Source organism: Pinus tabuliformis, chromosome 8, assembly GCF_031772625.1.
Source record: "Pinus tabuliformis cultivar Carrire ecotype Pingquan chromosome 8, CPIR1, whole genome shotgun sequence".
Lineage (NCBI taxonomy): Eukaryota > Viridiplantae > Streptophyta > Pinopsida > Pinales > Pinaceae > Pinus > Pinus tabuliformis.
Window position 1 is genome coordinate 110287470 of NC_142294.1, and position 15502 is coordinate 110302971.

Consider the following 15502-nt stretch of genomic DNA (forward strand, 5'->3'; position numbering starts at 1 on the left):
TCGAATGGACCTTCTTCGTTGACTTCTTCTTGATAACTGTGTAATGTGGTGCGTCCCGAGTAATGAATCTACAATGGTGGATGGCTTCGACATACATCACAAACTTCTCAATCAGCCGATCAATATTTGTTTCCAAAGCCTTGGTGCACTCCTCTTGCTCCTGCATTGTTAGCCCCATGATGGTTTTCATTTGCCACTATGTTTCGATAGTATGCGCGTAGAGGTTTTCGAGCGCCCGGGTGAAAGCAAGGTCCAGAATCCAGGCAAATTCGACGTTGACCTCCTGAGTAGTGACCTCTCTATGGAGAACATTTGCTTGGGCTTCTAATTCTGAGATTCCCTGCTGAGTTTCTGGATTAACTATCGCCGCGTAGCATAGAGCTGTGCTCCTAACAGATGTCTCCGCGTGAGTGGTAAGGGCTGAGCCCAGGGACTGCCAGCAGGAGGCTACGTGACTGCGCGGACCTCCCAGACTGGAACCAGGGGTGGAGCAATTCTACAAGGCCATGAGTGAAGCAGATGGTCTGGGGAGTGAGGGGAACCAAAGAGCGAAGGACCAACATAGAGTGATAAGGGCAGAGAGAAGAATGAGGGGGAGAAGGGGGACGGGTAGATATATAGAAGCCAGGTGATGAAGCGAGGCCAAAATTAGGGAGAGGGAGTGGGAGGGGTAAGAATGCAAAGATCTGATGCAGGTCGCTGGAGGAAGGACTGAGCAAAAAGGATGTGACTGAGAGGCCGCGATCACACAAGGGAGAGGGGAGGTGGCTTCGCGAGCTCTAGAATCAGGCGAGCCAAGGATGAGACTATACTCATGCACCATCCACATGTCCTTCCAACTTGGCAGAGAATCGACCCTGAAATGATAATTGGTACGCGAACAGTTATTATTTGGTAGAGTGGTTATCTTCATCATTGATTGATGCACATTGCTGACGGAGTTCACCTTACTCCAATACCTACCACGCTTGGGACTTCAGGCGTAGGGTACCAATCATACCCTCATTTGCCAGTCTATCCACGAGTTTATTTCCCTTCCTTCTAATTGCTTGAAAGTGGAGGCCTGTCATGCTGTCAATTCCCTCCTTAATCCATTGTATTATTTTGTTTAAGCGCCATTTTTCTGATATTTTGTCCACACTGATGCCCTGCTGAAGTTTTTTGCAAATCTGGGTGGCCAGCATGAAATCTCCTTCAACAATTAGAGGGAGAGCTTTAGATTGTGCGCTGTGGTGATTCCATTTTCAAGGGCATGAAGTTCTTCGGAATTGTTTGTGGTTGTTGCCCTCATATATCCAGATTATCTCTCCTTTATAGTTTCTGAAGACTCCTCCAAAACCGGTTGGGCCCAAATTCCCCTTAGTTGCGTCGTCATAGTTGAGCTTGAAGGTCCCCTTCTCTGGCGGCCGCCAGGTGTTATTTTTATTTTCAGGCCTGGGGAGGGGGGTGACTATGTGGACCTTGATCTGAAGGAGTTCCAGCATTGAGAAAATTCTCCCTTCAAAGAAGGTGGGAGGGGCTTTGATAGTCTGAGTGGGGAGAGAGGTCACTGTTTCCCGGAGCGCACTTTTGATCTTCGCGATAATGATTTCCCCCTGGGTAGAGATGCCACGAAAGATTCTTGCGTTGTTCTCCTTCCATAGAGCCCAGAAGATTAGACCAGGAATTAAATTCCATGCGCGGTTAACCAAAGGATGAGGGGAGAAGACAAATCTCTAGTTCGCGATGGTACTTTGAATAGAAGAGGGGTCCCGATCAGAGTTGTTAAAGACTAGAGAAATCCAATCCCATAAATTGGATGCGAAAGGGTAGACATTTAACAGATGATTGGGAGTTTCTTCTTCTTGCTAGCAGAGAGGGCATCTTGATGGGCCAATAAAGCCTTTTCTTCTTAGATTGTCCCACATTAAAAAATTTCTATGCATGACTAACCATAGAAAGATATAAATTTTCGGCCAGTGCTTCCTGTCCCACTTTGCATTCAACTTCGGTTCTGGTTGAAGTTGATCGTGCTTGGCTATGTATCTATAGGCTTCTCTTAATATGAAGTGTCCAACAGATTTTTCCCCATCTGAGTTTATACTCGACAAATTCAAGGAGAGTTTTTCTTTTTTGTAATTCTGATGAGAGGTCCGACCAGGCTTGAGGGTTCATATGGGGAGTCCATTCCTCTTGTTTCATCCAAATTCTCCATCTGTCATTTTCTTCACTCTTTTTCCAGTACTGACTGACTTTAATCTTTCCTCTATTTTGCATTTCAGCCTTGATTTGGTGATAAATATCTTGATCAAGTTCTAGCCTTATTTGCTAGGCATCCTCCTAGAAAAGAGCCTTTTTCTCATTTCCTATTTCCCAGAAACTATATTTTTGGATGATGTCCATGTTCTCCCATGCTTGATTCCAGATGAATGAACCTTTGATATTTCCATTGAGCCTGATGATTTTATCTTGCATTAGGGAGGGGGTTTACTTTGCTTTCCATAGGATTCCCCAAGGGGAATTGGGGTTTGCAATCCATCTCCATAAGTTTTTGGCTCCCAGGGCCTTTCCCAGGAGGTCTCTGTCTCTAAGACCAAGGCCACCATCTTTTTTTGGCTTGCAAATTTTTTCCCATGCTACCAGAGCCCATTTATGTTTGACCTCTGCACCTCTCCATAAGAAGTTCCTATGAAGGTTTCTGATTTTTTTTGAAATCACTTTTGGGGCTACCAGAGCTGAGTACAAGTAAATCGGGATGGCCTGTAAAACATATTTAACCAGGATAAGACAACCTGCCAAATTGAGAGATCTGAAGGTCCAGTTGGAAATCATTTTCTCCATATTTTTAATCAGGTTCTCCGAAGTGGCCCAGGAAAGAGGTTTTTCTGTAAGGGGAACACCAAGGTAAGTGAAGGGGAGGGTGCTAATGGGAATTGCCAGGAGTTTGGTGATGTTCCTGCAAATGGGTAGCTGAGTGTTAAAGAAGAACAAATTGGATTTCATGGGGTTGATAGAGGTACCAAAGGCAGCAGAGAAGTCCAACATAATGGACATGAAAGAGGAGGCCTCTTTGATAGATGGGAGGCCCATGATAAGGGTATCATCCACAAATTGTTGGTGCGTTGAAGGGGGGGTAGAGGCATGGGGATGGAGACCATAGAGCTTATTTTCATGCAGGGCAGCAGAGAAAGATCGGCATAGCCCTTCTGCCATTATAACAAAGAGGAAGGGGGAGATTGGATCCCCTTGCCTGATACCCCTAAAGGGATTAAAGGGTTGTGAAGGTGATCCATTCATGAGGATGGAGAAAAAAATCTCCCGACACCATAGCCATGATCCACTTGATGCTCTCTTTGTGGAACCCAAATGCATCCAGGACCTGTCTCATATAGTTCCAATTAATTTTCTCAAAGGCTTTGGACATATATAGCTGAATCATCATGCCAGTTTTTTTTGGGATTTAAGAGAGTGGATAAGCTCATGAGAGAGGATGTCACTATCCATGATTTGCCTTCCTTCCACATAGCCAGACTGTTGGTGGCAGATGAGAAGAGGGAGGATGACTTTAATTCGATTGGAAAGAACTTTGGATATTATTTTGTATATGACATTGCAGAGGGATATGGGCCTAAATTTGTCCAAGGAATTTGCAGAGGTGGCCTTGGGAATCAAAGTTAGGAAAGTAGAGTTAAGGGATTTGAGGACAGACTTCTGAATTCGAGATTCCTCCACCAGGGCATGTACTTCCAAATTTATGATAGGCCAGCAAGCTTTATAGAAATCAATGGTGAAACCATCCAGACCTGGAGCTTTTCCATTAAGCATTCCCATGACCACATCTTCCACTTCCTGGAGGGAGACTTTCCTTAGGAGCATTTTTTTATGGTCCTCCATGAGGATTTAGGGGATATTCTTGGTGATCTTTTTGATGTCCTGATCCTGGTCATTCCTTGGTTCTTTCAGAAGAGAGCTGAAATATTGGTTGAGTTTTGTTTCCAACTCCTCCTGAGAGTGAATGAGATGACCATATTAGTTCTTCGAAGCCAAAATTATGTTGTTACTCCTATGATGTATCATTGTTTTATGGAAAAAGGTCTGTTCCTTTCCCCACATTTTAGCCAATTTATTCTAGATTTTTGTTGCCACAACTTGTATTCCTGAATGGCACTTTTCTCCCAGCTTTGTTGTAGTCGTTGTTCCTCTTGATTACTATTCTCCGTTAGCCCTTCCTTAATTACGTTTTGTTGAAGAAGTGCCAGTTGGTGTTCCAGGTTTTTTTATCCGTGATGATGTTACCAAATGTTTCTTTGTTCCCTTTTCTGATTTCCTCTTTGATATGTTTTAACTTTTATTGGAAAGTATACATTTTGTTTCCAATTCTGATGGGAGTATAAATCCACCATTGTTTCATGTTTTCCATGAAATCTTGGTGATCCAACCAGAAGGCCTCGAATCTAAAAGGCTTATTTTTCGGACCATTGGAAATTTGAATCTTGAGAGAGATAAGCCAGTGATCAGAGCCTTCTTGTGGTAGGATTCTCACATATGTTTCCTAGGAGGTAATATAAGTTGCCTCAGATAGAAGGAAGCGGTCTAAATGGGAGGCTATTTGATGTTCTCCTCCTCTTCTTTTATTCCAGGTGAATAAGCCATTGCTAGTGGGAATGTCAATGAGGTCAAGGTTTTCAATGGTGGTGAGGAAAGGCTCAGAATCCTTATCTAACTTCTAGATACCTCCTTTCTTCTCAAACAAGTTTGTTATCATATTAAAATCACCAGCTATGATTTTGAGAGGGTGGTGAAGATGGTCAAGGAGATTGGATATGTTTTGGAGCATTTTGATACGGTATGTCACCTTGTGTGGGGCATAAATATTAGTTATGTAAATGGTCTCGTTGGTGCCTATGATTCTCAAGATCACTGTTATGGAATGATAAGTGGCCAGAGAGGAAATGAGGTCGAATTTAGAGTTTTTCAAAAATGCCATTATGCACCTCACCATAATTGTAGCCGTGTTGGCCAAGGAGTTGTATGGATTGAAGCATGAGTTGAGAAGGGGGGGGGGGAGTCGAATTAAGTTTCGTTTCTTGAATTAGCAGGATGTCAGGATGATCAGATAGGATTCTATTTTTTAGGATGTGTTTCTTCCCAGGACTGCTAAGTCCTCTAATATTCCAAGAGATGCAATTCATTGACATGGAGATGGTTATAGAGCTAGAGCCTTTACCTTTCCTTCATTGATTAACTTGGCACCCAGTTCTTGAAGGAGCTAACTGGTGGTCTTTCGACCTCACTTTCTGCTTGAACCTTTGAGGTTGAGTCCTTCTATTGGCATATTGGCTAATATGCACTTTGAAAATGTGCTTTCTTGTACTGGATGGTGAGCTTTGAGTTTTAATTCTTCCTGGAGGAGATAAGCTCCTTCGATTTTTTGTGGTTGTTGTTCTAATATGGCATTTATTCCTTTTTGTTTCCATTCCTCTGCAATTGTTGCAAGGTCTACCCCCTGCAAAGCTTCCTCTATAGCGTTTTCCCCTAGTGTTTTCTCTATTTCTATTTGCTCCATTTTTGTATCCTCTTGCACATGCTCCTTTCCTCTGTCAGTATTACCTGTATCCCTCTCATTGTGTTTTTTGTCTACTGGGTTCATTTCTTCCTCTCCTGCTTCATCTTCTATCAGTTCGTTAGGATCCATTTTCTCTTGGGTACTGTTCAGTACATTGAACTAGTTCTGGCCTGCTTCTTTAAGTAGGTTCTTCTTGGGGATATCCTTTTTCCTATTGTTCTTGTTCCTGGAGATGACTTTAGTAAATCCTTCGCTATCTTTTCATTTACTTGCTTGCGCTTGCGTTTGAGGGATTTTATTCATTGGCCAGTCTCGAAAGAGATGCCCATGCTCATGGCACTTTCTACATCGGAAGGGAATATGTTCATAGTCTATACTTTGCAGTCATACTTCATCCCTGAGGATTAATTTAATTGCTTCTGGTAGGGCACCAGAAATGTCTATATATACGCAAATTCGAGCGCAGGAAACATAATGACCTGTTTTGTTGCCTTCGGACATTTTCATGTACTCCCCCAACTGATCTCCTATTCCTTTTAAGACTGAAGGAGCCCAATAATCAGTTGGTAAGGAGTAGAGGTGTACCCAGACTGGAACCCTAGTAAAGACCTCTTTTTCCGGTGTGAAGTTCTCCCTCCAGAATCTCATGTATAAATCTACTGAATTATAGAAATAGGGTCATCCTTCAAATATTTTTTCTCTAACTTCTAGGAGGTCAAAGATGCCTGTGAAAAATCCTTTAGAGCCCAACTGAAGTCTGATCTCCCCTTTGGGTGTCCATTTGCTTTGAATCCACCAGTTCATGGCTCTTTCAGTTGGCCAGATGCCCATGAACTTGCATATAATTTCATGTTCCTGCATGTATTCTTTGTATTTAGCTACCCTGGGGTCCTGGATTTCCAGTTCTGGGATTTTCTTAGCTTTGGGGCTGCAGTTATTTTTAGTATTTTTTCCCTAATCCTGCAGTTGCTCCTGAGATTTTGAAGGATTGACATTAGCAGGGAAGGGCGAGTCTACAGCCTTGCCTTTTTCTGCTCAAGTTTCCATGGTTATCCTTTTCCTTGTGTCTTTGTTCCTCTTTGGCAACCCGTTTTGCTGTAGATGAGTGGTTTCATCTTTGTTAGAGTTTCCTCCTAGTGTCGTACAGAAGGTAGAGCTGGATGCAAACTTTGTGAAGAATGAAGCTTGGTCTCGCGGCCGACCAAAGACCATATCCTTGAAGGATCGGGCGCGAGTATGTTGTTGTAGATCCGCCATGGCTGGCAGGGCACCGAAGGCCTGAACCAAAGGTGCGAGGGGAGGTCGCGGAGTGGGCTCAAACCCTAGCGTGGGTTCCTTCACCATTCAAGGACAAATTAAATTAGGATTTTTTTTTTGCTATTTTTAACAATCACATTGTTAAGATTAAAAAAAACTTAAAAATTAATTAAATTATAACTTTATTTTAAATTATTATTATTATTATGCTAAATGTTGATAGACATCAAAACACTTCTACCATGATACATATCACAATTAAAAAAATAAAAAACTTAACTAAATTATAACTTTATCTAAAATATTATTTAGTAGTATTTGTAAATCAAAGGTTGAAATTTCTCTCCAAAGCATTTATGCTCTCTATGCTCTTTTAATTAAATTGATCAATTAAAAACAATCTCATATGAACATGTTTGTATAAATCTATCTACATGGTAAAGTGGGGTTGAATCTCCATGATTAAGAATCTTATTATTATTATTATTATCATCATCATCTATAATTGATAATAAATAATAAGGGTGTAGTCTAATTTATAGATGAAATTGTCTTTTTCACGACCATTTTTCTAATTAATTTTAATCGAAATCCGACTGAGAACTTGAGTTTAAATTGCTTAATCGCATAATTCGAGTGCCCCAAGGGTTTTCAAGTGTGTTGAATCCTTTTATGGATTTAAACATGTATTTTAAATAGCGAAAAATCTTGCAATTGTATTGCCCAATTCGGTGAATTCTGGTGGGAAAAGGTTATTTCGTCTATGAGTTAGATTATGCCAATAATAAGTATTCATGTCTATTTAGGAATTGAATTGCCAAAATTTTAATTTAATTATTAACAATTATTAGATGGAGGATAGAGATTTAATTCCATAGAATATTCTTAGTTTTATACAAAAATCAAAGGCTAAGATTTAGTGCCAAAGTAGTTATGCTTTTTTCCCCTTATAATTAAATTCATTAATTAAAAAATTTACTATATGAACAAGTGTCATATGAAATAAGCTATGGTTTTTTTGGGCATGTGGTATTGATAAGCCATTATATTGGCCCATAATATTGTAACAAAACATGTTTACATATTAATAATCTCCATGCTAAAGTGGGGTGAATCTCTTTGTTACATGTTTTTATTTATTTAATAATAATAATAATAAAGTTATAATTTAGCTAATTACTATTTTGATTCTATCAATTTGAGATGTATGCTAAAATAAGTGTTTTGATGCTTATTATGATTGATGCATATGTGCATTTACTAGTCATTTCATTTATATGGTTGCACTCGTTTAAAATAAAATTACATTTTAGTTAATTTTTATGGTTTTTTTTACAATGTGAGATGTATTATGACATAAGTGTTTTGGTGTTTTAATCTCTATCAGCTTAACAACAACTTAATTTATATGGCTACACTAGTAATGAGTTAAATATATATACATTTGAAAAAATGTGTCACAAGATTCTTAACTATGGAGATTCACCCCCACTTTGCCATGGAGTTTATAAACTTGTAAATATGCTTTATTATAATACCATTGACCAATGTCATGGCTTTACTAATACCACACAAAACCATAACCCATGTTCATATGAGATGTTTTTTAATTAATCAACTTAATTCAAATGCCAAATAGGGCATAATTAATTTTGAGATGAATCTCAACTTTTAATTTGTGATACTACTAATAATATTCTAAAATATTCCATGGAGATTATATCCTTACCATTCACCTAATAATTATTGATAATTAAATTAAATTTTTGAAAACCATATTTCAAGATAAACATGTTGAACTATGAATAATATTATAAACTTAATAATTTTTATTATTAAATTACAAATATTAAAAGTATAATTTTACTTATTTGAGTGAATTATTATTATTAGTATAAATTTTATATGGTTTTGATGGTAAATGAAATAGTCGCATTAAAAAAAAAAACACACACACAAATAATAATAGCTTCCGCTATTTATTTTCCAAAAAATTAACAACATAAATTTTGAAAATAAGAAAACTTTCCATAAATCACATCATCAAAGTTTTGTCCACACGTTTGGATGGTGGAAAAATTAACAATACAAATTTTGAAAATAAGAAAACTTTCGGTAAATCACATCATCAAAGTTTTGTCCACACGTTTAGATGGTATTTTGAAAAGTAATTTTTTTTTTTAATAAAAATCCCATTACATTTTTTTTCCAATTAAAATATTAAACTTTTAATACTTTATTTTGGCCTTTTCTGACTGAATGCAATTTCGGGTGCAGATCAATCTTGGGGATTTCTCGTTCTTCTCTATGTGTTTGTACAAGTAACCAGAGTTATAGTTGTGGTTGTACTATATCCTGGATTAAAATATTTTGGTTATGGTATAACCTGGAAGGAGGCAATTATTCTTATATGGTCGGGATTGCGAGGAATTGTCTCTTTGGCCTTGTCCCTCGCACTAAATGTAAGTGAGGCATTATCCCTGCTACTAAATACAGTTATTGTATGATGGAGATTTATTATTATAGCTGTTGTTTTTTGTTTTACTGCAATCATGTAGATCAGTAGATTTTAGTTGGGTTGTAGTGTAATCATTTTTATGTTTTTGATTATTATGCTTTTTTTTGAGTTGATTTATTTTAATATTAAAAATAGTTAGTTGAAATTATAAATTTGAATTGTGAAATTTGTATCATTTAAATGTTTTAAAATTGTTTAGAGCGTAGAATGTATTTATATATTTAAAAATATAATTCATAGCTGCGATATCATATTAGTGCAAAGATCCCAATCACTATTGTAATATTGATGATCATATATAAGAGAAGTGTTGGAAGTTGCATCTAGAGCTCAACCAAAAATAAATAAAAGAGAGATGTGAAGAAGAAAAGTATCATGGCTATAGATTCAAGTAATCAAGTGGAAAGCCGAAGATTTTATATACATTAGTGCAAAAGGGGGTGAATCCGAGTAGTTTTCAGTGATAGGAAGAGAAGGAAATGACCAAATTCCTCCATATAAAGATATAGATCAAGAAGATGAAAATTGATGCACTATTCAACTCCAGATAGTAGGAAAATATCATAGCAATAGATCTAGTCAAGAAATTGGGATTGGAGACTCATAACCATGCTTGTCCATGTCCATTGGGATGGGTTCACAAGGAGGAATAGATAAAGGTAAGCAAATAGTATAGAATCAAATTTCTTATTGGTGCTAGTTTTATTGTTAAAGGAGAGTTGGATGTAGTTCCATTTGATGTATGTAGATTTGTATTAGGGAGTCCCTATATTTACACGTGGGATGAAATTTTCATGTGGAAAGCCAACTAGGAATGCTTCAAAAAAGGAAGGAAATCCTTCGTCATCAATGTGCACAAGGGCAAGTCAAAGATCTCATAGGTAAGTTCCAACTAGGTGAAACAGTTTATCAATTCTAGAAAGAAGTATGTTTTGTATTTTTTAAGAGAAAAATAGTTTGTATAAGAGTCCATGAGAGTTAGTCATCCCTAAAGGGGTGCACTAAGAAATGAAAACAATAATGGGAAGAGGTGTTATAGGCATATAGTGGTGTGTTCCAAACCTAAAGGGATATTACCCAAGATGGAAGTGGAGCACGAGATGTGGCTATGATCATTATCTAAATTTCCAAACATTGGGTTATCCAAACAGTTTGTTATGGGGGGGAAATGAGGTGAAGAAGTAGTTGCAATAATTACTCAAATAGGGTGTTATTCGACTAAGTATCTTACAATGTGGGTCAACCATTATAATTGTGCCTAAGAAGGTTGGGTCTTTGTGGATATGCATTGATTATAGGGTGTTAAACAAAATTACACTTAAGAGAAGGTACCCTTTGTCTAAGATAAATGATTTGCTAGATCATTTTCAGCAATCCAAATACTTCAACAAACTAGACTTAAAGTCAAGGTATCACTTGCTTTGAGTCAGAGAAGAGGCTACTTGGAAGATCGTCTTCAAAGCTAGAAAAGATTTGTATGAGTGGTTAGTTATGATGTTTTGCATATGCAATCCACCAACAACAATCATGAGATGCTTGGGACTTTACATCATATGGAGGTGTTAGATTTGGTTGTAACACTCTCCCCATTGTTTGTGCAATTTTCTTGGTAGAGAGAAATGGTTGGTTCTAAACAAGAGCCTTGAGGGTATTTGATGCAGAAGCATTAAGCCCAAGGAAAATCTTTGTAAATAGTAGATATAGGGGGTCATGCATTTTAGGAAACAGTTTTCCTAAGTCTCAAGTCAATGTAATATTTAGGCCTTTAAGTGTGATTTTATTAGATAATGGGAGAATATGTAAATGCTCTCAAAATAAATAAATGAGAAATTGAGTGGTAGAAGTCAAGTCCAACTCTTAAAAAGTTCCATGATTCTAGGAACAAGAGCGAGCTTTTAGACATTAAATGGGAAGCCGATAAGAAGACTTTTCTGTTTTAAAACAGAGGAAAAGATGGAATGGATAAAGTCTCAAGGAGACTTATCTGCCACATATGCATGCATGGAGAGCTTTAGAGCTTTTCTTAGAGGGGTGATTGGATACTCCAATGATTCAATCCAATGCATTCTTATAAATAGTGAACCTACATGTTCAATAGGGAAGAGGCCACCAATAGTAGAATCTGGCCTGTATGTATGTGTGTGTGTGAGACGAGGAGTCTCAAATGTAATCCTGCTTTTACATTAATATATATACAGAGTTTTACCATGTCTGTGTCAGTGTGTTAAGAAGTATTTCATACATGAATGATTTACTATGAATTCGTAGGCTCTGCAGGTTGCAGGCAGAATTTTGAAGGATGCAGAGGGACGGAGTGATTCAAAGGAATCACAATGAATTTCGAATCCAAGTGAAAAGAGAGAGGAAGCTCATAAGGAAGAGTGAGCTGCGAATGAGCAGAGGACGCGCAGACGAGAAGAACGATTCCAAAGGAATTGTAATGGAATGTTGAATCCATTGGGATGATCAGGAATTGCTTTGAAGTGATAGCAATCAAGGGAGTATGAAGAATTAAACCAAAAGAGAGTGGTGCAGTTGAAATAATGAGGACCAAAATCCTTTGGAAACCCGAACTATGCAGAAGATTAAAGAAAATGAGGGCAAAACTAAGTAAAGGGACGGATAGAGAAGCGTGAAGAGTCAGCGCTCAACCAACGTTGGATTTGGAAGATCCACAGTTGAGATTGAATCGTAATTTAGTCTGGGAGAATCACAATGAATGTGCGTGAATACTCGTGGACCGTTGGATCTTGGCCAGATCAACGGTCACAATTAAATCGCATATCGGCGATCGGAGGCGCCAAGGGTCAAAAATTTAGGAATGTTTCGATATCGCCGATAGTGATATATCGGCGATCGGGGGTTCGGATATCGGGAATCAACGGAGGCTGGAGCAATAGTGCGGAAGTAGTGGTCAACGGACCCGACATTTTATAGTCGCAGTTGTAATAGATTTGAGATCCACTATAAGGGTTCGGAGCGGGAATTCCTTTGTATTCCTAAGTATTTAATATTTCTGATAGTTTATATGGCGCAGGCCTTTTAACACAAAAGCATATGTTAAACGATTTGATAGTTATATCAGAGTCGGAGAAGGGGGATGGTTCATATGTGTATGAGCCGTTGACATAGCCGATAGCGATTGCGATGAGGTTTAGCCTCAGAAACTGTGACAAGACTATACGGTAGGCGGAAAAGGCATGTTTGGGATTAATTCCTTTGTAATGCTTTATAAAGTGGATAAAAGGATTTAAAGGCTTGAACTAAAGTTCTGAAGGGTTCATATAATTCCGATAGAGGTTTCAGGCAGGGTGATTGAAGTTCCTATGTAAAGGAACTGTATAAGAGGGCCACTTGACCATTTAAGGTCTGAAGATTTGACTTCATTGTAGAGTCAAATATCATGGGATAGCTGTGGATGCATTATTGTTGGATGCATACTGTGGGTATGTGCGGGTGTTACCTTTACCCTGCACCATTAGTGGTATCAGAGCAGATTGGTATCAAAGCAGGTTTGTATCAGAGCAGATTTGTAATTTGTAAGGGGAACTTTTGAAGTTCTTGGAAGATTGTAGCATTCCAGTAGAGGCTTGGAGTAAACAGGAACAGAGATTCCTTGAAGGAAGGAGAAAACAAGATTGCTTAGCGCAAGTTTTGAAGGAAAGAGGACTTGGAAACCAACCAGAGGACAATCCATTCAAAGTGCAGAAGAATGGGTGAAACAAGATCATGCTGAGATCTTGGAGGTGAGGTAATGTATTTTGTTTTAAATTAAGAATTTGTGTTTTTTTGCTAATGCACAGGTGACAGCAAGAGAAGTTGTGAGAGAAGAACCGGGTGATTTCTTGAAGACAGAGTAAGGAGAATAATCTAAAAGGGAAGTGGCAATGAACCTGAAAAATCCAACAAGAGATTGGACAGAGAGGACAACTGAAGTGTTCTCAAGAGAGAGTGAGAGGTTGCAGAAGCCTAGAAGGAGCAAAGGTGTTGCTCAAGAGAAGGTTCCAGACAGAGGACCATGCTTACCAAAAGACTGAGTGAGGAGAGCTTAGTGAGGTAATATTGCAGCCAAGAGGACTAGTTGTTGCAGAGGCTTGTTGCAAAGGAGCTCATGAAGAAAGAAGAGAAGAAGATGACTGCTGATAGTCATAGCATAGGTTCAGAGAGAATCCACAGTAGAGGATATAAGAAAGAGGATGCCAAAGCAAATGGCAAGAGGATGATTCAAGAAGAAATTGACAAATAGATTGTTGAATTAAAAGAACAACACAATGCATTAAGGAGAATGCTTGAGGAAAGCCAGAGACTAGGTTGGTTCTTGAGGAAGAAGCCAGTGGAATGGCATGAGATGCAGAGAAGGCTACAACAAAAGCAAGTGAAGTGGTTGAAGGAAAAACTCAAGGAAGTTGAGCTAGAAATGGAAGAATCCATTTGTGAACCAAAACAAGGATAATTTCTGGGAGAAAGTGAAGATGAAGACTTGAAGACTGAAACTTCAAGTCAGACCAAAAGGTCCGATGATTTTAAATCTGACAGTTTGTGTATGATTGCAGGTGAAACAGGTGAAGGACAATTGGCTGATATTGTCATGAAGAAGGAAGAAGACCAGCAGAATGAAAATTTTGTTTTGGAGAAAGATGAGATAGATAGATCTCATATACAGTTGGAGAAAGATATCAAGCAACCAAGTGAAGGGCTTGAAGAGATTCAAGAGGAGACAATCGCAGAATTTCTGAATCATATGAATGATTTAGAACAACAAGTAGATATGATGGCCGAACCATCAATTGAGACCATAGGGTCTTATATTTTTAAAATTGATAGTTTGTGTATGATGGCAGATATTGCAGGAGAAAAGCAGCCATTTGAGGATATCTTCAGAGAAGATAAACAACAAGGGACTGAAGGCAAACTTGAGGAAGAGACTATGTTAGCTGAAAACATAGTAAAGGATCATCAATTCACTATGATGATAGGCATAATGGAGATAGCCATGGAAACTGTTGAGACAGACAATAGGGAAGAAGGACATCTACTGAAAGATGTTAAGAAGGAGGAACCCTATGCAAAGGATTTAACCTTGGGAAAAGGAACACTAACAAAAGAGTGTTTTGAAGAGGATGGATAGTCTTTTGAAGATGTCAAAAGTCTGGAGGAGTACTCTAGGAGAACATAGTATAATGGAGAAGACCTCTTGAATGATGGAAGTAGTGATTTGCTACAACAGAAATACCTTGAGAGTACAAGGGTCAAAGGAAGACAGTATTTTAATACTGTAACACAGCATGTGAAGGATGAAGCTGGAAGAAGAGAGAATTGTGATGAAATGCTTGCTAAGTGTGAAGAGGAAATTAAACTGCTGGAGAAACTGATGAGAGAACCTGACGGTAGAATAGAAGCTGCAATTACAGTTTTTGAAGAAGAAGATGTGTCTCAAGTAGCCATGGAGACAGGAATATGCAATAATTTGTTTGCAGGTTCATTAAAAAGCATGAATGAGTATGAGTATGTGATCAGAGAGATTGAGCAGAGGTTGTTTGAATATGGAATCAAACAATTTCAAAGTGAAGATAACCAACGACAGGTTAAAGGAGGAGTTCACTACTGTCAACCCAAGCAGGAAGACATCATTAGAACAGATGGTGTGAAAGAGAGACTAATGGACAGTCTCATGAATTCTGTTGAGAATACGAATCAGCATACTGATGTGCTGACAAAGGAGAAGGAGAAAACAAAGCAACAAACAAAATTGTTGCCAAAGGAAAATAAGGCACAACAACCTTATGTTTTTAATTTTAGCAAGTGTTTTGAGTGTGCAGGTTTTGTTGCAAATGCTGGAGGAGATTTGGCACAAGTGAATAGCCAAATAAAGATGGAAGAAGGAGATTTTGTGGAAGAATTCAATCCATGGAATGGAGAAATTAATTTTTTGGAAAGAATGCTGAACAGTCATGATTTAATCTTGAAAGAGGGTAAGGAAGATAGGGAGGCAGCAAAAATGGCAGCAAGCCAAGCAGGAGTCAGCATAGGAGTTAGCATAGAAAGCAAGGAAAAAGTGGAGGCAAAGTCTACAACAATGTCTACAATGGCAGCAAGCAAAGCCAGCGTAGAAGACAGCAGCAACAACCTGGAACACAAAGGAAAAGAAAGAAGTAAGGAGCAGAATATGGACCAGCCCAAAG

At 38.4% G+C, this 15502-nt stretch overlaps 1 protein-coding gene across 1 annotated transcript in view; it reads left to right on the forward strand.

Moving 5' to 3' along the window:
* The first annotated feature begins 211 nt into the window (after positions 1–211).
* The window catches only part of LOC149234373 (sodium/hydrogen exchanger 7-like), a 28497-nt gene continuing 13206 nt past the window's right edge, over positions 212–15502 (forward strand). Inside the window, exons 1-2 of the mRNA XM_089368254.1 lie at positions 212–263; positions 9080–9264. Of these exons, the coding sequence (XP_089224380.1) occupies positions 212–263; positions 9080–9264 (237 nt within the window). The remainder of the gene's footprint in view (positions 264–9079; positions 9265–15502) is intronic.